This window comes from Girardinichthys multiradiatus, chromosome 3 (assembly GCF_021462225.1).
Source record: "Girardinichthys multiradiatus isolate DD_20200921_A chromosome 3, DD_fGirMul_XY1, whole genome shotgun sequence".
Classification (NCBI taxonomy): Eukaryota; Metazoa; Chordata; class Actinopteri; order Cyprinodontiformes; family Goodeidae; genus Girardinichthys; species Girardinichthys multiradiatus.
The window spans coordinates 12,456,027-12,480,347 of record NC_061796.1 but is presented as its reverse complement, the minus strand read 5'-3'; the positions used below and the strand labels follow the sequence as shown (position 1 = coordinate 12,480,347).

Below are 24,321 nucleotides of genomic sequence, written 5' to 3'. Positions count from 1 at the left end.
TACTGTTTGGTACACAGCATGAGTGCAAAAATGATGTGGCTCTCCTAAGGCATTGGCGCTCATCATGGGTCTGCATTTAAAACAGAGCTTTGGCGTAGTAAACAAATTTTCATTTAAGTCTTTCTTTAGAGATAGTTTGTTAATGTCTCCCATCCTTTTCTCTGCTTTGTTTATCTTTCTCTTTCTTAATGTCTACCTTTCTACCTTTTTTCCTTCACTCTTTCCTTACTCTTGCTTCTGTTGGCTTTTTTTTCTTTCCTGCTCTCCACTGTTCCGTTATCTCTTCATCTATTATAGCCATGTACTGCAGTACCCCAGACTCCCCACATCATGGCTCTGTAGTAAGACAAACTGGGGGTCATCTTAACAGCATGGTGACCTGGGCCTGTGACAGGGGGTACATACTGATCGGAAAAAGCACAGCTGACTGCAAGAAGACCTCCTATGGCTACTATGCCTGGGATGCACCAGTCCCTGCATGTCAAGGTAAGTTCTTCATCCTGGCTATTAACATTAGCTAGCTTATATCTCCAGTCTTCTGGTCATTAGCTCTGCAACCCTGTTTTTTTGCAGGTGAAAAGATGGACACATAGAGCACACAAGAGTCTCAGCTCAAATCAGCTCAATTTGTCAATCACTTGCCATCAGCACATGGAGTCTGCTGCTATTGGCTCTCCCTCATCAATCTGTGCTCCTTGATACACACATGTCAAAATTGTGCATTTCCTGTGCTTTGTGGTTGCAGGCATTTACAAAGGCTGAAACACACACACAAACAGATGTAAACAGCAACAGATGGTGTAATCAATTGCATTTTATCTTGATGCAGTGAAATCAAAATATGTATTTTAGAAGATTTCAAAACATTTCGCACCTGTGATTTATTCCATCAGTTTGCTAATTGGGCACAGCTTTTCCATAGCACGGAGAGCCAGTCATCCCTGCAGAGGAACTGGTATATTCATACAGATGATGCCCATCTGGTGTGAGTTTAGATGCCAGCAATAACATTGTAGTGATCCCAGAGACAGCACATTACAAACGTTTCAATTTTCTGTCGTCGTAGGAAAAAAATGTTTTACTGCTTCTCATTCTTATCTGTTGAACTGTCACCAAACTGGTACTGCAAATAACTGTCAGCTGAATCTCTATTTTCTCGGCTCACCCCCTTTGACTTGAAACGAGTAAAAAGTACCTTAAAACTGACTAGCTCAAGCAAGTTTGCTCCTATATCCACGGCCACAGTAACCCAATTTTACTTTGTCTTTCTGTTTTCCAGTTTTGCAGTGTCTGAATCCCTCTTACTTTTATAGGTTGGGAAAAGTCTGTGTTTATCAGCTGATGTGTCATTTGCATGGTTTTAGATTACCTACTGGCTCACACTTACACAAGGAAGTAAACAGCCTTGCAAAAATGTTCACAGCATTTGATATTTTCACATTTCTTGCAACAACAAACATAAGTGTATTTTATTGGAATTAAATGCAATAAGACAAACAAGATAGCACAGACTCATGAAAAGTTTTTATAAATAACCACCTGAAAGTGTGTTGTGCATTTGTACTCGGTGACCTTCACTCTAATACCCTAAATATCATTCAGTGCAGCAAATTTCAGACATTACCTAACTGGTAAATGAAGTCCACCAGGCACCCCGGTATAAATTCAGCTGTTCTGTGAAGGCCTCAGAGGTTTGTTAGACAACACTGAAGGACAAGCAGCATCATGAAGACCAAGGATCATAGCAGACAGGTCAGAGATTAAGTTGTTGAAAAGTTTAGTGTAAAGCAGAGTTAGGTTATAAAACAATATCCCAAGGATAAAGACATAGACCTGAAAAGACATAGTTATCCACCTAAACCAACATGCTGGGCAAGCAGTGCATGTTTCAAAGAAGCAGCCAACAGGCCCATGGCAACTGTGGAGGAGGTGCCGAGATCCAGATCTCTGGTTGTAGAACGTGTTGACAGGACAACTGTCACAGTTGAAGGGCAAATATTTAAACCTAAAGTAAGCAATGTTATGTTCTCATAATTGAACATTATGATACTTATATCTAAACAGGTGGATTTTAATTTGATCACCCACCTGAATGTATTTTACTTATCCCATATGTCATTTTCTTTTTTTGTCTACCTTTTAAAATTTTATGAGCAGGTGTATAGACCCAAAGGCCAAATACATAAATACCATAATCAAATGTGTTAAGTGTAAGGGCACAGGATTTCCTGCAGTACTGTTATAAAGGCAGATGTTAGAGCTGGATGGCTTTCTCGGAAATGTAACACCTTAAAATAGAGGTTTTGGCAGGTGCAACTCATTTGTTCATGATATAACTCAGTTCCATTAAGTGCTTCACTAAGCAACCACATTGAGGCATGAAGCACAGTACCAGGTAACTAGCACTGACTCAATTTTCTTCAATGGAGATGTTATTAAGATTGCTAATAACACATGAGTTGTCCCTGCTGTGATATCTTCAAGGGTCTGCCATGAATGATGGTTGTCAAAATTCTGTTGGTTGCTGCAAGTTGAGAAATTATATCTGTTGAATTTTTAGTCCCTGAAATTGTTATCCTTAGAAAGTAAGAGAGTTAGCTTCTTGTGTAATTTATGAAACCTGACAGTGCTTGTGTGCTACAACAGCCTTTACAACACGTGTGTTTTTCTGCACGAAAATGTAGCTGTCAAGCCAATGTGTTCTACCTTTTCTAGACTTCTATCTAATACATGTCTTCTGCTCTGCACAAATATGTGCCGACAATGGTCCCCTTGCTGCCTCTAGCTGTGTCATGCGGAGTGCCCAGTGCGCCAGTGAACGGAGGTGTGCTTGCTGCTGATTACTCCGTCGGCACACGGGTGACCTACTTCTGCAACAGTGGCTATCGGCTCTCCTCCAAAGAACTGACGACCACAGTCTGCCAGCCAGACGGCACCTGGAGCAATCACAACAAGATACCCCGATGCATCGGTGAGTCCAGAAGGCTGCTTGGAGGACTGAAAGGGAGAGGGAGGATGGACAGTGATTTAGGAAGATGTGGTAATCTCAAAAAAACACATGGATGTGCAGTAAGGAGCTGAGAGATGATATGAAATTATTTTCTCTGAATGAAGTACATTTATAAATCTTCCAAAATTTATTGAGAGCTATAATCTTGATAAACCTCCCTGTAGTTTCTTACTTACTGAAAAAAATCTTTCTGAAAGCTTGTAGAGAATAATAATTTAACAAAACTCTGTCATAAAAATATGGAGTAGGTCCTAGAGGACATTGATTAAATATATTATAATAAAAACATCAACTTGTTGGAATATGATGAGAGAGGTGAATAATAGTTGATAGCAAATCTGTATTTCACAGGGGAGTAAGGGTTTGATATTCCAGGGCACTTCCTTCAAGTTAGAAAGTCACAGCAAATCTTGATTGACAATATTGTTTTCTTCTGAGAACGGTGTTTTTTCCTGTTTGTGTATATCTCACACTGACACATGGAAGCAGAATTTTATAAATCCTATTGGACTAGAATGTGATTTTGGTTTTCTCTTTGATTGGTTTATTGCTTTGCTTCTAAATTTGTCTTGAAACTGATTCTTCTTTTAACCTGCTTTGTTTTTCACCCATCAGTGATGACGTGCCCCAGTCTTAGTTCCTTCTCTCTGGACCATGGGAGATGGAGAATAGTCAATGGTTCGCACTATGAGTATGGAACTAAAATCATCTTCATCTGCAACCCTGGGTATTATCGGGTCGGCCCTGCCAACATCCAGTGCCTGGCCAGTGGAGCGTGGAGCTGGAGAAATGAGAGACCTCGATGTAGAAGTGAGCATATTTTAGTTTTGCAATACATACAGGACTGGTGAAAAGTTTACATACAGATTTTTATTAGTTCTTTAGGGATGAATTTGAACTGTTGTTTTGGGGGAGTGGAAGGAGTGTACACAAAAAACTCCAATTAATTTTAAAACTAAAAATAAAGAATTTGGTGCTCAAGGTTGAATTTCTTATAGATTTTCTCTAATCCACACATAAATACAGGCTCAAATAAAAACCTTTTAATAGGGTTGAAGTGAGCACCATTTCTGAAGCTTAATGTAAGCCTGGTTGAACTATTCCAAAATTGGTTTTGATGTGTGGACCATTGTTCTGGTGGATCACTCACAGTTTCAACCATCTAGTTGTTGAATTGCCAAGTTAAACAATTCTGGATTCTTTGTTTGTACGCCTACATTTGACTCCTCCAGCTATATCTCTCGTCATTATGGTCAAATACATTAATTTGTTATCATTGCAGACCATAATACTCTTTTCCCAAAGGTATTTGGATTGTCCATGTGGGACCTGCTAACTTTAATCAAGCTTGAAGATGTCAATTTTGGATCTATCGCTTGATTTTTGGTCTTTACCTTGTCATGATGAATGTACAAATATTTATGTGAAAAAATATATACACTATATTGCCAAAAGTATTCAAGCCTTGACTCGCATATGAAGTTAAGCCACATTCCATCCTTAATGCATAGGGTTCTATATGACATTGGTTCATCCTTTACAGCTGTGACAGCTTTAACTGTTCTGGGAAGGCTGTCCACAAGGTTTAGGAGCATTTTCATGGGAATGTTTGACCATTCTTCCCACATTTGTGAGGTCATAGACTCATGTTGGACGAGAAGGACTGGTTCTCAGTCCCTGCTCCCAAAGGTATTCTACCAGGTTTAGGTCAGAACTCTGTGCGGGCCGTGCTCTCGTCCACACCAAACTCTCTTATCCATATCTTTATGGACCTTGATTTGTCATGTTGGAAGAGGACGGGACCATCTACAAACTGTTCCCAATGAGTTGGGAGCATGGAATTGTCTGAAATCTCTTGGTATGCTGAAGCATTCAGAGTTCCTGACCTCAACCTTCTTGAACACCTTTGGGATGGTTTAGAGCAGAGGCTGCAATTCTAGTTTTCTCATGTATGAACACACCACTAAACCTTGTGGAAGATGTTTACTATTGCGATGAGTTGCTGATGCAGACAATGGTGGTTCCATCAACAAATTGGACCTTATAGATTAAGAACAGGATGTCATCAAAGTACATGTAAAAGTAGACAAAAAAATACTTTTGGCAATACAGTGTTTTAAATGAAAGTCTGAGTAGGTGGCCATGGCCCCAATGACTTATGGGTAATGTGGATCATTATTGTAATTGTCAGTCTGTGTTTATGCAGAAACGCACCCTAACAGTTATGATGAAGTTATCTTTATGTTTGTTCAGGCGTTAAGTTGACTATTTCAATGAAAGATTAAACTTTTCTGCTGTGTTAACACATGCATTAAAAATTGAATCATCGTGAGTGAGAAAAGTGTAGTAGGTAGCCACTTCCCCATCGGGACCTGTTACTGACAACCATGTCATGTAAAATTTTGAACAATGCTAAATTGTCACAAACATAAAACTTACACAATAATATATGTTCCACAACATATACTACAGCACTAAAGTTTGGATAAATTGAATAAGAGTCTGAAAAACAAGGATAAAACACTAAATTCTTTGTGAACCAAATGTGAATGTAATTTATGAAAGATTGAAGAAATATAATGAAAGTCAGACTATATGGACTGAAACTGAATGTGACACCATTAAGTGGAGGCGTCATCTTTAAAGATATTTGGACCTAGGTATTCACTTTTTTGGGAATGTGCACTGCTTAGTGCATGGGATTTTTAAGTGAAATATGAGCGACAAGTAAAAAAAAAAATATATATGTTAAAAGTATTACATTTCTTATCCATTTAGCTTCTAACCATATTTTGCTTTTGGCAAAGGAATAAAAAAAATGAAAAATTTTTCACAACCAATCAGGACACATCTGAGTCTAGTTTTTAATGTGACAGTCTGCTACATTATTTAATTAATATAACATGACTTAAAAAATGTATATAGGGTGTAATGTGTCTTTCAAGAAAAGGTACTAAAATACTAAAAATGGTCTTGCCAGTGTCACATGTCACCTCGGCTACAAAACTTCAGTTTACAAGATATATCACAAGGCTTAAAAAATATATACTTTTTTCATATTGTACCTAAAACATTATCCTACTGATTCAGTTCTGTTTTTCACCTATTCTGCTCCCAGTCTGTGTTAGATATTGTTTATTGCGTTAAAGGACACAAACGTTTTTTCTGCTGCCATGGGAACTGGATTTTTTTGAAGCAAAAGAGCTGAATGGCTTGTGTAATGGAAGAACAAGATGCCAGCAAGTGTGATGAAAGATGTTTGGACAAAGAAAAACACCATCATTATCTTCCCAGTGAAATAGTACAGGTCAGCTTTTATCGCATTAAAGTCGGTAAGATGGGTGTAAATGACTGTGCTCTCCCATTGACTTCCAAGATGTAAGCCAACTTCCATCACCTCTTACATTCTGTCTTTTTTTTGCTACTCACTCTTTCGGTGCCTCCTCTTTCTCCTTCCTCTTCTTTGTACCATCCTCTTTATCTTATTGCAGTTATTTCCTGTGGTGATCTTCCTACTCCTCCTAATGGGAAGAAAATCGGGACGCAGACTACGTTTGGAGCAACAGCTATTTTCAGCTGTAACCTTGGCTATGTTTTAACCAGATCTACAGTTAGAGAATGTCTTCTGTCTGGCCTTTGGAGTGGGATGGACACACAGTGTCTGGGTAAGCATGTTGTAAATGTTCTTGACCTAGGTCAGAAACTGTTGGCAAGTTATTTAGACTGAACATGAGCTTTGTTGGTTGGGCCAACTGGAATAGAAACAGAAGGGGAAGCAGAAAGTGGCTATAATTGCCTCTGTTGCCAAGTGTGTACGGCTAGTGTCTATAAAAACTTTGGAAGATGTAAATTTTTTTATGGTCCACAATTGATATCACATTTGCTCTCAATGAGGCTTCTTTTACACTTCAGACTGTTACAGAGCCTGCAGAGAAAATAATACAAACATTCAGCAACTACCTGCAGAGAATTATATTACATTACCATATGATGCAGGCTTCAAGTTATACCCCCTAATGTCATGTTTGTGAAGTATATAATGTATAGCCACAGCCTGTCTGAATCTGTTGAGCACCATCCAAGACATACTGGCAAAGTTACATTTACTCAGTTTGTGTTTTTAAACAAGAAAACATGACACGGCTTCGCTTACATCTCATCACAGCTTTGCATTGTGATAAGTACAGTTCCTCTGAGCGATTTCTCATAGTGTCATGTTACAACCACACATTTCAATGTATTTCATTAGGATTTTTTATGATAGACCAACACGATTTAGCACATATTAATAAAGTAAAGGGTGGATGGTTTTCATTCCTTTAGAAACTAAATTCTGAAAAGTGTGGCATGTAAAATTTAGCAGAATCAGTTGCCTTGAAAAGTCATCAAATTAGTAGATAGGTGCAAATTCTTGTTGATAGGTTCTTACCTATACCCTAACTCTAGAAATGCACTCAGAGAGCACAGACCTCCCCCAAGGCCACTGCATGTCAGCTGCTGACATGGGCACAAACCATGTGGGTATTTCAAGTTGTTGCGCCATGGCCAGGAAAAAATAAAAAATCCTTCAAAAAAATACTGGATCCAGATGGTACTCTGCATCACCAGTCGAATCATCTAATTCTTCTACTAATACGCACCTTTTCTGAAAATTTCATGAAAATAAATCTTTTTACTTTTTGAGATATTTTGCAAACAGATGGACAAACTAACTCAGACAAAAACATAACCCCTTTGGCAGAGGTAAGAAACAGCTTCAAGTAGACCAAGGAGCACATGAGACAAGTCAGAGCAATATCCCAAGGTTTCCACACATTATAGAGCACTGTTTATTCAATCATCTGAAGATGAAAAGAGGTACCCAATTGCAAACCTACCAACACTTAGCTCCACCTAAACTGATAGGCATTGCAAATTCTTCGGCAAAGCTGTCAGGAGACACTTTCTAACTCTGGAGGAGCTGCTCAACATGATGATGGCAGCATCATCACGTTGATGCATTGGAATGGTCCAGTCAAAGTCCAATCAATTTGACTGAGCTTCACCTATTTATCAAAAATGAATAAACTAAATTTCAGCTGTCTCAATGTGCAATCCTGGTAGAAACATAGCTTTAGCGGGACATATCTGGATACCAATGCAAACCAATTGTCTTAAATTTTTATTTGTAAAAAATGTTAAACCATGTAGAACAGAACAAAATATGAAAAAGTTCAAGGGTTATCAAGGCTTTTGCAATGCACCGTACATAATTTGAAAATCGGATTTCAAAGTCATATTGGCGCAGATTGCAAAGGTTTTCCTTGAGTTAGTGGCATTAGTACATTTAATACTTGTATGGCACCAAGTCTCCTAGCTTAGCTCAACTTTTGATCAGTTCATATAAAGAGAGGCACCTTTTACTTGGCTTGTAATCTGACTGGTGAGGTCAATATACAGGGGTTGGATAATGAAACTGAAACACCTGGTTTTAGACCACAGTAATTTATTAGTATGGTGTAGGACCTCCTTTTGCGGCCAATACAGAGTCAATTCGTCTTGGGAATTACATATACAAGTCCTGCACAGTGGTCAGAGGGATTTTAAGCCATTCTTCTTGCAGGATAGTGGCCAGGTCACTACGTGATACTGGTGGAGGAAAACGTTTCCTGACTCGCTCCTCCAAAACACCCCGAAGTAGCTCAATAATATTTAGATCTGGTGACTGTGCAGGCCAATCTTTCACCAGTCTTGCTGTGTGTATTGGTGCATTGTCATTCTGATACACGGCACCACCTTCAGGATACAATGTTTGAACCATTGGATGCACATGGTGCTCAAGAATGGTTCGGTAGTCCTTGGCAGTGACGCGCCCATCTAGCACAAGTATTAGAACAAGGGAATGCCATGATATGGCAGCCCAAACCATCACTGATCCACCCCCATGCTTCACTCTGGGCATGCAACAGTCTGGGTGGTACGCTTCTTTGGGGCTTCTCCACACCGTAACTCTCCCGGATGTGGGGAAAACAGTAAAGGTGGACTCATCAGAGAACAATACATGTTTCACATTGTCCACAGCCCAAGATTAGTGCGCCTTGCACCATTGAAACCGATGTTTGGCATTGGCATGAGTGACCAAAGGTTTGGCTATAGCAGCCCGGCCGTGTATATTGACCCTGTGGAGCTCCCTACGGACAGTTCTGGTGGAAACAGGAGAGTTGAGGTGCACATTTAATTCTGCCATGATTTGGGCAGCCGTGGTTTTATGTTTTTTGGATACAATCCGGATTAGCACCCGAGCATCCCGTTTAAGACAGCTTCCTCTTGCGTCCACAGTTAATCCTGTTGGATGTGGTTTGTCCTTCTTGGTGGTATGCTGACATTACCCTGGATACCGTGGCTCTTGATACATCACAAAGACTTGCTGTCTTGGTCACAGATGCGCCAGCAAGACGTGCACCAACAATTTGTCCTCTTTTGAACTCTGGTATGTCACCCATAATGTTGTGAGCATTTCAATATTTTGAGCAAAACTGTGCTCTTACCCTGCTAATTGAACCTTCACACTCTGCTCTTACTGGTGCAATGTGCAATCAATGAAGACTGGCTACCAGGCTGGTCCAATTTAGCCATGAAACCTCCCACACTAAAATGACAGGTGTTTCAGTTTCATTGTCCAACCCCTGTAGCTGAGCACCTCGTGGTAAAGACGCCCACCTCAGCACTATCTTCATAGAATCTTGTTGCTCTCAATTGAAGTGTGATAATAAAATGCTCCACTGAGTTTCTGTGTCCAGGAGTGAATTAGGGAAATGAGGTTTCTCAGGTATTAAATGGCAGAGGAAATCTCAGAAAGTAGCCTTTCTTCTTTAAAAAAACAGGATTTATTGTGGCTGTAACATGATTATGTGCACAGAATTTCAGGGATTTCAGATGTGCATCTCTCTCTGTCTCTCTAGTAGATTAGGCAAGCATAGTATTCACAACCAAGGCCAAAGTCAGTATGAATTTTGATATAACATTTCAGGAATAATGAGTTGAAATATGCTTTCCAAATACAATACATGTTGTGACCAAACTAATTTAACGTGCCTGCATTAAAATGTATAGACCTTTAAAAAACATGCCCCCTTATCTAATTTATTTACATTGTTGTCAAAATTGTATTTAAATGTGAAAGTGCAATCATAATTGTGTTTGTGCCTTTTAGCTATCATCCATTAATAGTAGAGCCACTGGAGGTCATTGTTCTCATTGATAGAAAGTTGAAGTGAATTATTGAGTGCAACTGCATCTGTTGTTTTCAAGTTTGTTCTATTTCCTGCAGGAAGTGCAGCACCTTATTAGTGTATACTTTGGTTACATATCAGAAAAAACACAAGTAATATATTTATTTTGTTTTTCATAGAAAATATCCCTTTGAGAAAAAGAAAAACCATAAATTAAGAGAAAAAAAGAACAATGAGTAGGAAGAAAAGGTTAACACTAATTTTCTTTACTCCTCTACAGCTGGTCACTGTGGCATTCCTGAGCAGATTGTTAATGGCCAGGTTATTGGGGAAAATTTTGGCTACAGAGACACTGTGGTTTACCAATGCAACCCTGGGTTCAGGCTTATAGGCTCTTCTGTGAGGATCTGTCAGCAGGACCACAACTGGTCTGGACATCTCCCAGTTTGTATATGTAAGTGGTCTTATGTTTATTTTAGAGAGACAGGTTGAGAACCTGTAATACATTGTGTATGTATATGTTTTGAAAAACTAAAGGATATTTTTTTGAAGAGATCCACCATTTAAATCGTCGGCATGGCTCTGCACCACTCGGTTTCGCTCTGCACGGTAAGGTAACAGTTGTGTTTCCACTGACCCCACAACAGCTGAAGCTATGGCGACTGAAGCCCCGCCTCCAGCCATAAGTGTAGAGCGCTGTGCTGTTATTAACGTTACTGTGTTACATTGTCTCAATAAAGTAATCTGTGTGAAATGATAAAAAATAAATAAAAAACAAAAACATAAATAAAGTACATACTAAAAACGTTTGTATTAATGTATATGCAAGAATGTCTTATTTATGTTTTTATGTCTAAAATGATCCACTGGCATAATTATCTGGACCACAACCCAGCCAGAACTTATAAAATAAGGGGTTCTGATGTTAGGGGCTGTGGCAGGAGGAGCAGAGAGGAGAGACGCTGCTGTCTGGATGGTGAAGGTCCAAGGTTTGCCTGAAGAAGTTAAAATTTTGGGTTTTATGAAAATGTTTTTGTCTCAGCAATGGCAATAACGAGGACAAGGACTTAAAAGTGCAAAACCGCAGACTTTTGACTTTCGAAGTAAGTTTTTGGTTGGCTATTGCATATTCGTGCTCTGCAGATTCAGCGGGCCCGTCCTCCTGTTTGGTTCGATGCAAGCAGTCTGATTACGGGCAGCTGCTCTCTGCCTGCTCCCTCCTCCTGCAGACGCTGGTTCACTAAATGTCCGAACCAAACACGTTTCATGATGGTTTTGTTTTGTGTGTTTTGGGGGAAATGTTTGTGCCTCTGAACAGCTGATTTTATGTGTGATCAGCTGGTTTAAGATGTTATTACATACAGTGCTCTGCCTGCATGTAATTCAGAAAGGTGATTTGTCCTTTTTCTTTTCTGTCAGCTTTCAGGCATGGTTTATGACCCGTAAATGGTGAATTACATGTATGACCTGCTCTGGCCACTGTGGTCCTTAATATTATTGAAGTTGCTCTTGAGTTTTATTAACTTTTACCTGCACCGTCTCAACGAAAACCTTCTCATTTCTCCTCCTCCCACGGCCAATCAGTGAAAAGCAGTCTGGTCATGTCACATCTAGTCCCTACTCAGCCCCGGTCGTACCTGCTCAGGAGCAGGGACCAAAAAAGTCTGTACCAGTTTTTTCCATACTGTACCAGTATGGAAAAAACTGTAATGGAAACGCTCGCAAAGCGAGCCGAGTGGAGTCGAGTAGGGCCAAATCGAGCCAGTGGAAAAGGGGCAATATTTGTTTTTGATCAGACTTCATTAACTTTGAGTTTTCTTCCTTCAGTAACAACTTCCACACCAAAGAGTGTTGTTTTCAGCATGAACTGGTCTGGGTGAGGTACATTGCTTGGAACTGACTGGAAAAATATTAGATTTTTGAGTTTCCCTCTATCCGATCAAGGTTCAGGGCTGATCAAGTCACCAACCAATTTCTCTGTTGACCTCATGTTTTTTGTGTGTCTCTATTTTACTCTAGGCTTTTCTATTTTGGCTTGAAAGACTCTAAAATGTTTGGCCTAAACATGAATAGCTTATGTGATTCTCAAATTCCTCATGCTTTCAGTGAACTGAAATTTGCCATGTTACCTGGTTATGACTTGAATTGTTATCCCCTCATTACCCTCTGAGTTTGATTAAATGATGAATACGATAACAGTCGGCAAATTGTGTGACCTTAATCATGGTGATGCTTTTCTGCGTTTTATCTTAGACACTTTTTATGTTCTCTCTCCAACACGTATCTTCTTGATGTTTGTGAACACAGCTGTCACTTGTGGCCACCCTGGCAGCCCTATTTATGGCCGCACCACAGGCGATGGCTTCAACTACAATGATGTTGTGCGCTTCTCATGCAACAAAGGCTACACCCTGGAGGGACCCTCTACAGCTCAATGCCAGGCGAACCGCCAGTGGAGCCATCAGCCTCCGACATGCAGAGGTAAGGTCCCTGCCACAGAGCGCCTGCAGAATTTATAAATACAGTCTGACAGCATTTAGGTATCAGAGGGACACGTTTGCACTTTGATCGTTGAACTCAGCTGTCTCCACCATATCTACTGTTGGCATTGAATGCATTGTTTATGGATGTAAAACAACCCAGACTCAAAATCAAAACATATTTGAAGGATTTTGATTAATTAGATGCAGCTTAAACAGCTTATTTACCATCCAAAATGGAGCCATTTCAAGAGCAGGGTATTACATCAACTACAGCTGTTTTTATTTATTTTTGTTTGTTTCTTTTCCATAACAAAGGCCACTTTTATTTAATGCTTCTCCCTGTGTGTAAGGCTAGCCAAAAGGAAAGCAGGTAGTTGCCAGATAACAGAAATAGGATCCAGGCAATGTGCTGGAACAGAATGAGAAAGTATTTCCAGGTGTTGTGGGATTATTCCTTTATCTGAAGATAGGGTTACCACAAGAATGATACATCCTGCAGATGTGTCAAAATCATTCAACAATCAGTAACTGGCAGATAGCAACTGGCAGCTTGCTTTAACGTAAGCAAAAAAAAAAATTTTTTTTCTTTTTCTTTTTACACACTAGTGGCCTTTATTTTTCTAAATTTATTTTTAAAAGTGAGCTGACGGGAAATGGGGTGGAGAGAGGGATTTGCGGCAAAAGTCAACAGGACCAAGGCCTCCGTACATGGGTTGCCCACTTTACACCTGCACCACCACTGCCCCCTACAATGAATTTTCAAAATAGATATTGGGCTAAATGAAAAAAAGAAAACAGTTGTACTAATATACATAACAATTTTTATGTATCCATTTTTTTTTTTGAGCCATAGCATCAGAGATGAGGAATCTCAATAATGATATCAGATTGCATGGAAACTAGATCATAATTTAGGCTTTTTCTTCATCTGCTCTTTTTTAGTGAAACTGCATACAGTTCTTATTTTAAAAGAAGGAAAGTGCAGAATATAATAAATGAAATACAGCACAGACATCCTGCAAGATTATAGATATGTTTTTATTGTTGTGGAAGTGTGATTTTGTCCAACTATAGCCGAGAACAGTCTTTTACATGTATTTTGCTCTGTGTCTAGAATTGTGTCTCAAACATAATAGATGTTGATAATGTAGTCCTGACAGAATACCAGAGGTATTTAATTATTTAATTAATTGAAATTTACAAGGAAAACTAACTTTCTTGTTTACTATTTATTGATACCCTGAAGTGTAATCTGGTTTGATTTTCCTAAAATGGGAATTTTGCATATTAAAAATAAACATTTAATTCATATTGGATCTAGTGACGCTGTGACCTAAAAGGGTTGCTGCATCAGGAACTTGCAAAGCAGAGATTGGGCAGGGCAACAATAATTCATTTAGACAAACCATGTCTCATTGACTTCAGTTTTGTTGACAGTTACACATTAGGCAATACAGTTTTTATTTAAGTGAATAGCACCACAGCGTAAAGGATCAAAGTCTCATCATATGACACATGACTACCTTTGTCAAAATATGTTCCCACAAATATGTTCTGACATGGAGGGAGGTTTGTCACTCATTTTAATTTTGATGACACTTTAGACTAATTCACCTTCATCTGATTTGAGCTGAGCCACTTTGTCAGTAATGAAGTTTTGTGAGTGAAGCTTTTTCTGCATTTAAAATAGCTTCTTTTTTTGACAATATATGTTTATTTGGTTTTAATGGAGCAGCAGGAGGAGCTATTGATACTGATGGCCTAATATTTTCATTATTTTCATAGTAGATCTGACCCACATACAGAAGAACACTCTGAGGAAACAACTGAATCAGTGAAAGGTGTTTATTTACAGCAAGTGAGTCTGGAGAGGGAAGAGAACTGGTGAAACACGGAACTATTGTAATCAGAAGAATGGCTTACTAAACAAGTGCAGTCAGGTCGCCAGGGGTAGAGGGAGTCGGGGTCCAGGTGTGCGAAGCGGAGAAGTCCAGATGGTTTTACTTGAGCTATAGAGTGAGTTCTGGTGAGTTCAGGACTTAGTTCAATGTTCAGATACTTGCGTTGGAAGGTGGACAGGGTACGCTTATGCCGTGGTTCAGAAGACGGAGGAAAACAAGAAGCTGCCAGCTTGGTCCTTGGAAACGAAATCCAAACGAAATCCAGCAAACGTAGGTAATCTTGATCGTCCAGAAACTTCTGGAACTGAAGTCAGTGTTCAGCGAAGATAATCAAAAGATTCAGGTTTCTGCCTGCGAAGGAACATACACAAAGTCAGCTTCGAGGCAAGGAACAAAGCATAGCTTAGTAGTGGCTGAGCTTGTTACCACTGAAGGCAAACACTCTGGCATTGAAGTGCTGGCAGCCTCCTGCTTAAATACTCGTCCTGCAATCAGCAGATCAGTTGCACCTGTCACCTAGCACACCTGAGAAACTCTATCACCATCTGAAAACTGACAACAAAAGTGCAGACAAAACACAAACACACACTGTATCCCAGACCCCGACAAATATACTTTTCATTCTGTTTGTTGAATAAAGAAAAAGCCACTGTTTAGGTCATAACGACAGTTCTATTTTTAACTCGCAAGCATATGTGCTGACAGATAACATTTATGCAAATTAGGATTCAAGCAAAAAAAATGCAGTGTGAACAGTTTCCAGGAAATATCCCTTGTGAAATGTGTGGATGGATTTAGGCAGATTGCCACATTAAGATTTTGTATTCACTTAATGCCATGTTAAAGACAAATCTGACAATTTGCTGTTTTATAGCAGCTTAACAAAAGCAGGGTGCAATAAAAACAGAGTAGATATATCTAGCACACCAATTTGATCAAACATGTATAAATAAAAAGCATATATTACAGGATATGTACATTTAAATAACAATATTTGTAGGATTAGTTAATTAAATAATCTTTTAGGCAAACTAATAACTCTTTTTGCAGGTGCTAAATGTGTGAAATCCTTCAATTTCTTAAACTAGATGCAACGGCAGATCTCCATCTACAGTATAACAGCTCTGCCAGGCAAACAGCCTCTTGGTACTGTTGCTGTTTGCCCTAATTTAAATGAGGCTATGTACATGCTTTTATGGGAAGGTCTTGCTATGTTTATGTTTATTTATGTAAATTATAGACAGAGTAAATTACAGTCCTAAAGACCAGAGCTGTTTGCATTACACAGCTTGGCCAAAACCAATTGTAACAAGTACAGTTTGGAAAAAACAGGACGGAATTTTGTTGCAGAATAAGAAAAAAAAAGCCTGACCTGCTTCACTAGTGGATTTACACCACACAGCACAGGGAAGTCACATCTTTGAATGAATCATCAAGACCGTTTGTTACATCTAAATGGTTATGATGAAAGTGATTCCTCCCTTATGCAGTCAAATGGCCATGTAGTTTTGTTGAGTGCAGCATCAGGATTATTTATTTAAAATAATAATTAACAAAGTTAAATATTTGTATCTACTTCACCTTCTGCATTTGCTGTGTTTGTGGATGAAGAGAGGAAAACTATGATTTGACACCAAAAACTAGGTGCCGGTTGCTTGCATCTTGTGGACTAGATAAGCTGTTTGCCTCTGCATATATTTGATGCAATCTGCTTTTTAAAACCTGTACGAAAGCCAACCAAACAGTACGTGCTAAAACATTAGGGACATTGCAATGCTTTGTGAATTCACCCCTCTGCATTTTGATTCTTAGAGTGCATTGGCAATGAGTGCCATATGCTTGTCTGTGCCATGGCAGCAAAATACAGGGTTGGTGCATTTATATAAGCTAGGTTTGGAATTAATGCAAATAAGTAAAGTTTGGCTTTAATGTGTGCTGTCCACTGCAGAACATCAATAATGACCTTTAAATAGCACATTTAATAGATGTTTAAGGAAAGGGATCAAAACAGGTTTTGCAAACTATTTTTAGAATATACAAGCACGCATGATAAGGTGGGGCCTGTATATATCATAAGATCCATAAAAAGAAAGACTAAAGGCAAAAGATTTCTAAGAAAAGAAAAAAAGACCCTTTTTCCCTACATTTATTTATTTGGAGTAAATATATTTTCAGTAAAAACATGCTTTTATGCTATTAGTGTTTTTCTGACTTTCCTTAAACGTGGTTAAACTACTTAAGCAATTATTGAAGGGTATTATGGGTTTGATTGCATGTATTTTATCCACAGTGGTGAACTGCACAGATCCAGGCATTCCAGCCAACTCTATCAGAGAGAGTAAGATCGAACATGGGAACTTCACATTTGGCAGTGTTGTGTTCTACGACTGTAACCCCGGATATTACCTGTTCGGCTCATCCTTGCTCACCTGCCAGCCAATGGGTCACTGGGACAAACCTCTCCCAGAATGCATTGGTAAGGTGGAAACTTCTTTCCAGTATAAATAAGGCATTTATGTGTTTATGTTTCTAATCATATTTCCCAAGTATCCCAAGCCTTGTTCTGTTTACGTTTGCTTCCAGTTTTAACGGTAGAAGTTTCTACGGTCGCTGATTGGTAATATCTGTTCAGACTTTTTAAATCAGTTCTTATAATGCTTCTCCAAAGCTAAACACTTAACTTAAAACAACTGTGTAGTGTGAACTGCAGTGGTTTCCTGGGTGTGTAATTCTGCAGCAAAACCCCTGGGTTGTTATGCATTCCGTCAATGCTTGAGTCTACTAACAATAATCACCTATTTCTATTGAAATTATCTGAAGTATAGCTCACCCTTTTCCACACAGGCTGAAAAAAACACTTAATTTCATGGTAGAGAGACGAAGCTCATCATTTATTTGATCAAATCAAATACTAATTAAAGAGGCAACCCAGAAGTCACGTGTTTAGAAACTTGCTTCAGGCATCATTGACAGTTTGGTTGTGGTTAGTGTTTACTGAATTATAGAAACTTGCTTTGCATTAGGAAACCAAGCAGATTCAGTAGCAACTCAGACAAAATGCCAATAAGCATAGAAAGTAGAAAAATATTGCAGCCTTGTGTAAGTTATTACAATGTGTGTTTTGCATAATTTTTCTGCTTGCTATTTACAGGCAAATTAGATAAAATAGATAAAATTGCATCACATTAAGTGCACAGGACATATTTTAATCCTTGAATAATACCTCTGCAACTGATCGATATCAGTTCAATGCTGGGAGCCCAGAGCAGTTCACGTTTAACAAGGCCAGATAACTGGACACAGTGAAAAATACAGCCAGAGAAACAGTTGACACAACCTCGGATATGAAAGGTCCAGTTTCTTTTAATGTTTGGCACCTATTAAATATGCATTATTTCCCATTCTGTCCCCACAGGTCCATTGGTATGTGCAGCTCACAGCTATACAGACTTCCATGCATCTTGTGACATTGCTGAACAAACAACTTAGAAAAGCAAACAGACCACAGCGACTGCAGTAGATGTTACAGTTTTTCAGTTTTTCTTCACTTTGAAGTAGAAAATGATAAATACTACATTAAAGTGACAAGTCTCAGCTTTGATGTCACTTCCTTTGTGCAAGAAGAACTGTGGATGGCACTGCTGCCTGAACATGAATAGTTGTACTAAATTTGGAAAGTCAGCAGACACCTGGTTATTAGAGTTTTTCTTAGAAGGCTGTGTGTTTTCTCAACTAAGATGGCGTTCAGTTATTCTAGAGCATTTAAGATTTACAAATCTACTAAAAACCAAAATCTCCCCCAGCAGTAATGTAACCTTTTTCAAATTCAAACAATGACTTGACAATTTGATGACCCATTCACGTGTTATTTATATGAAATAACTGAAACGAAGAGCCTTTGGAACAGAGCTCTTTAAATATCCAAAGAACCTTCAGTGTGAAATATAAATCAAATGGTCTCATGAATGTGTGCTCAAATTGCTCCTTCTATTTAGGCTTTTCTGAATCTAAGTCACAATCCAAAACTGTTTACTAGAGGGGTGCTTGCTAAATTTAACAATTTCCTTGAGCTTTATATAATTTTCTGTGCTGCAAGACAAGGTTGAAAAAAGAAAAGTAAAAATGTTAATATATCTCTAAGTATTCACGTATTCTTCCTCCATTAGACAACACAATATGTGTGTGTACAAGTGAACGGGAATTTTTATCAAGTATGTTAAGGTATTCAGAAATAAGCTATCAGTTTGTTCACGTTTATCCCTTTCCTGCTCCCCTCATGCAGAAGTTGATTGTGGCCACCCAGGCACACCGCCCCACGCAGTGATGACTGGGGACAAGTTTACGTTTGGCTCCACAGTGCGCTACTCCTGTCGCGAAGACCGTCAGCTCATTGGAGACTCATCACTTACCTGCCAGCTGAACGGACACTGGAGCGGTCCACTGCCTCACTGCTCAGGCACGTTGACCCACACAAATAGTTTGTGGTATTTTACACCCCGACCACAAAAGCAATTATTTTGGTGCTTTGTTTGTGTTCCCATAGAAAATAACATAAATTGCACCAATACTGATAGCTAAAAAGAAACAGGTTATTGAGCAAATGTGCAAAAGAACATTTTCTTTACTTCCTGAAAATAATCACATCTTTCAGCAGCTCAGTTTGCAATGCAGTGTTTTAGCAAACCTAGCTAGATGTGCTTAAACATTAATGAAGAAAATCAAATAAATCTAATAACCGAAACTCATATATTTAATAAAACCCAGACACAAACATAATATTTGTCCGTAGAACAAAAAGTGGTGTGGAGCTGGAGTGTACTTGGTTATATGAAGTACTGTAGAATCCCTTATTTTTCAGCAGTAATAGTGTATATCCACTTCGAAAGCCAAATCAAATTTTTAAAGCCTCTGTATAATATTCAGTAGTGGGCTGCAAGTGACCTGTTCTTCTCTGGCTCTGAGTTGGTAGCGGTTCTGATTACTAAAAAGGAGCTGCTTAGACTGAGGCTCAATATTTATGCATGCCCTAACTGTCTGAGGTCTGCAGAGGATACGTGACAGCCCACAGATATAACTGATATATTATGGTACAGTAATACTCACTGTTTATCATTTGATGAACAGTCTAATTAAAAAAAGGCTTTTACAAAGTATAAATCTTTCATTTTAACTGTCAATAATAACGATAATGTCTGAAAGTACAATATGTTGGACTAGAGATTTTTAAAATTAGTGGCATTCAGTCAAAGTTTTCAAAGTATATAGACAAGGCCCTGAGAAGACGTAGGCATAAGATAGTCAGTCAGTCATTTTCTACTGCTTATTCCATAGTGGGTCGCGGGGAGCTGGTGCCTATCTCCAGCAGTCTATGGGCAAGAGGTACACCCTGGACAGGTCGCCAGTCCATCACAGGACAACACACAACCATGCACACACCTAAGGGCAATTTAGAGAGACCAATTAACATAACTGAGATGTCTTTGGACTGTGGGAGTACCCGGTGAGAACCCATGCATGCATGGGGAGAACATGCAAACTCCATGCAGAAAGACCCCTGGCTGGGAATCGAACCCAGGACCTTCTTGCTGCAAGGCAACAGTGCTACCAACTGCACCACCGTGCATCCCTGGCATAAGATAGTGAAATATTTTATTTAAAAAAAATGTAATAAAGGACAATTATTAAAGGAGGGCTTCCCTTTGAAACAGTGGGGTGAAAGAACATGAGGCAATGTTTACTTTCTGAGTACTGTGTGTTACAGCTCCAGTTAATTTTCTTGCTCTTCCAACCATGACATCACATAGGCATAATTGCAGTTTATCTCAAATATTGTGTTTTTGTTTTAGCAGGTGTTGTCATTGATGGTTAGATTTTTTTCTGTAGAGGTGTTTAAAAGCAGTGTTAGGCACTGTAACACAGTATAGGTGCTCATAACTGAAAACAACAGCAGTTTTAAACTAAACAAGGAAGTCCAATTTTTACCTCAAGCTGCCACTTTGGCAATGTATAGGCAGATTAGACCCATTTGCCACATACAGCATTAATTCAGTGATTTTGCATTACGTGGTCGCAACCCAGTTTAGGCCTGCACATAACCTAAAACATATGCTGATGCAATTAAAAAATGCCCTTCATCTCTGAATGGAACCGGTGGTGATAACGCTGGTATGCAACTAAATTGTCTGCAAAGGAACCTCTGACTGAAATGTGAAACTACTGGAGCTGCTGACATGTTCTAGTAATCATTTAATACTTTACATTTTGTTTTCACTGAAACCACATTGTGTCTCAGTAGTTAGAAAGACCGCTGAATAATGCTGTCAAGATTTGTTTTTTTTTAAGAAACAGTCTGTTTTCTGACAGAATTTCCCTAAAAGGCACCAAAATGAAGTCACAGTTTGGCAGGGTTGAAAACCGCTGCAGTAAGATGAGCCAAATATTTGGAGCCCACCTACGATATTAGAAAACATTTTGAGTTCCAAGCAAACTGAGCCAATTTAATACCATCAAACTCTGAACAGAGACTTTCCCCCCCCTTTTTTTAAATGACTCGCTTCTGTCCCAAAATACTTGACCTTTTGCTACCTAAAAACTCACCGTGTACTCTAAAAGGTTTTTAACATTTTTGAGCTGGCACTCCTGTGGTTTATCTGATGCCTTTGCATTTGGCAAATGAATCTTTGAAAAAGATGGAAGATAGTAAGCCAGTGCCAAACAGAAACCAAAGACTTTTATTCCTCATTGTTTCAGTTCAAGGGATTCTTCATCTTAAAAGAAATTTAAGGACAGTGGAAAGGTTGAATCTAAATGGTCTGAAGAGGTTGCTTTGCAGGTATAACTCATTTAAATCCAACTCCATGGGTCTGCTTAAATACCATAAATTGTAGTTTTTCCTTTTGATGTTTTTTGTGAAAGTGAGAAAAATGGTGTTACATCGTATAACTGCCTCTCAGCCCTTTCCATGCCTCTTCCCTCTCATCACACTTAAACAATACTGACTATTTAAGCGGATCTTTTTCTCCATGTCTTTACTTGGTTTGTTAAACTAACTGAACCAGAAGTACTGTTTGTAAGCAGACTTAAATTACGGTTATTTTCTCTTTCTCAAAGGGCAGTTCAGTCTTTCTTCTCACTTCGGATGTTTTGGATTTACTCAGGCAGTTTGAAGGTTTGGAGATCTTTAGATACTAAGGAAATGCACTTGATTGTATCTTTTCAGCTCTGTCTCCTAGTCAGAGCTATCCTCACATTTCTTGCTGGACAGTGACAGCCAGCGATAGAATCATGGGCGCCATAGGCTCATTATTAACGTCACTTTAGTGATTGTAATAGAAAGGCGCTTTGATTTGACACATGTAAAATCTCTACACACAGAACCTGTTTACGCTTATCCAGTGGAGCTTTGTTTCTTTCTATGTTGGATACCTTGTGGTAGAACTGTAGAGGTAACGCTTTGCAGGAAAACGCAAATGCCTAACATTTGCGTGGATTACTTTGACATTTACCTTCCTATTTTAATATTCTTTCACAGTAGGTACATCCTATCATGGTAACATTTTTTCCAAATGGCAAACTAATAGTTTAAAGTGTTGACTTGGCCTCCCCGGGCTCAGTTCAATCATACATCTTAGGAACAGATGGGAGATAGTGGCCCACCTCAAAACGTTTAGGCTTTTTAATCTGCAAGGCTGCTCAAGGCTCCAGAGTGCAACCAACTTGCCCTCTGACTAAGTCTGTCGCTTGTAAACGTTTTTTAACATTTTTGCTGCACTGGTGCAAACATTTCACATTTTATGTCTTTTTCTATGCAGTCAAGCCTGTTTTATTTCAACTATATAATAAGCAAAAGGTAAATAAAATACCACAAATTTAAAACATTAGTTTTAATATTAAAGTACATTAGTTTAATATGTAATGGTACTACATGGAAATGTTCAACACTGATAAAAAGCCATAGAAATATTAACTGTACTAAAGTTGTACAAGATAATCATGATACAACATTTCAGATTGTTACATCCCTATTAACCTTTATTTAAATGTGCGTGGAAAATGATAAAAAAGTATATCTTCTGAACATGATGTAATATTATGTTGTTAAAGAAGAGGAAAGTCTGGGTGAGGTCTATGCCCTGATGTTGATTATCATGAGGAAACCTTTAAGACGCTGTCATTAAACATGTTGGGACTGCTTTGCTTGTATTTTGAGACCTTAATATTATTGGTGGTGGTTTTAATGTTCTGGCTTTTCTTTGCATTATAATGATTTTTTTGGTAAGAAGTGAAGATGAAGCAGTGCTGCTTGCAATTCTTTTGTTTTTTAATCACCCATTACTTAAGTTAAAGAAGGGTTTCCATTATTAAGAAGATTTGATCAACATCTTGGTGTTTTGATCAATGAGTCTCTGCTAAAATAATGATGAGTAATTTTAAATCTTATCTCTATCTGTCAGTCATTCTGAGCTGTATGCCAGCATGGCCCCTTCTGCAGCCATTTCTTTTAGGAAACGCAGTAAACCCATATGGTTTTACTTTAGGGATTAAAATATCTAAACATGAAACAGATTCGATGGAACAAATTAATCTTGTTCATAAATTTATAAACTCTTTACTTTAAAAGAAAATGAATGTATTGAATCTATCAGCTAATAAGTAATAGCTGTTTATAGAATAAATGCACTGAGGGAATTTATAGTTAATAATTATGTAATTTAGGATAATTTGCATAATGGGTTTCACTATTGCATAGTACTCTATATCAAACTGAAGATTTAATCAATGTTGAATGTAAATGCATCTTCTTTAGCGATTATACTGCATCAGCACTTGTGATTAAGTAGGAATTTTGCAGCATATGATGGAGAGAAGAAGCCACTGTAAATCACCGGCTTGCCACTAAAAGGCTTAATGGATTCACACTTGGCAGTAAACATCTGTTACAGTTATAGCACTAACTGGATCTGTGACACAGCTGGAGCTCATCTGTTGCTTACCAGATTAAAACTTGTGGTGCTAAACACATCTGGACAATGAAATTGGTTCAAGTATGCATTTTTGCACCTAGTTTTCAGCATTCTGGTAAATAGGCAAAGAAAAGGAAGTGAAGTTTTGCATGTATTGTGGATGTTTTGTTCTATTTTGTTTCTCATTTTTGAATACCTATTCTGTTTATCCCCCCCTTGTGTATTATGTATTCAATAGTTTTGTCAAAATGTCAAAATCTTTGATTTTAAGTGCCAGTCTTTTTTTTTTTTATCTTTTTTAAATATTTTTAATCTTTTTTCCTTTAGATAATGCATAGAAATTACTAAAAAGAAATACCACTTAGCCAAAAACAATTGCACTGTTTCATACATACCTGTCCAGGATGTACCCTGCCTCTTGCCCATAGACTGCTGGAGATAGGCACCAGCTTCCCCGCGACCCACTATGGAATAAGCAGTAGAAAATGGCTGACTGACTGTTTCATACATAAGTACTTAAATGATTTAATATTTTCACATTTTGTCACTATACATATGCTGACATCAGTGTTGTTAGGGGGATTTTAAAGACCAAGACAACGCAGTATATAATTGTGAAATGGAAGAAAAAGGATCTATGATTTTTAGTTATATTTTTACAAATAAAAATCTGAAAAGTGTGGTGGGCATTTGTATTCCTCCCGCTTTACATTAATACCCCAATTTAAATCCCATGCAACCAGCTGCCATTAG

At 38.4% G+C, this 24,321-nt stretch overlaps 1 protein-coding gene across 2 annotated transcripts in view; it reads left to right on the top strand.

Moving 5' to 3' along the window:
• Positions 1-24,321, top strand: part of LOC124865431 (CUB and sushi domain-containing protein 3-like) — a 359,430-nt gene that overhangs the window by 267,591 nt on the left and 67,518 nt on the right. For both annotated transcript variants that reach the window (XM_047360499.1, XM_047360500.1), the window contains exons 49-56: positions 298-486; positions 2,786-2,971; positions 3,626-3,820; positions 6,502-6,675; positions 10,502-10,675; positions 12,529-12,702; positions 16,896-17,081; positions 18,888-19,061. In XM_047360499.1, the coding sequence (XP_047216455.1) occupies positions 298-486; positions 2,786-2,971; positions 3,626-3,820; positions 6,502-6,675; positions 10,502-10,675; positions 12,529-12,702; positions 16,896-17,081; positions 18,888-19,061 (1,452 nt within the window). The remainder of the gene's footprint in view (positions 1-297; positions 487-2,785; positions 2,972-3,625; positions 3,821-6,501; positions 6,676-10,501; positions 10,676-12,528; positions 12,703-16,895; positions 17,082-18,887; positions 19,062-24,321) is intronic.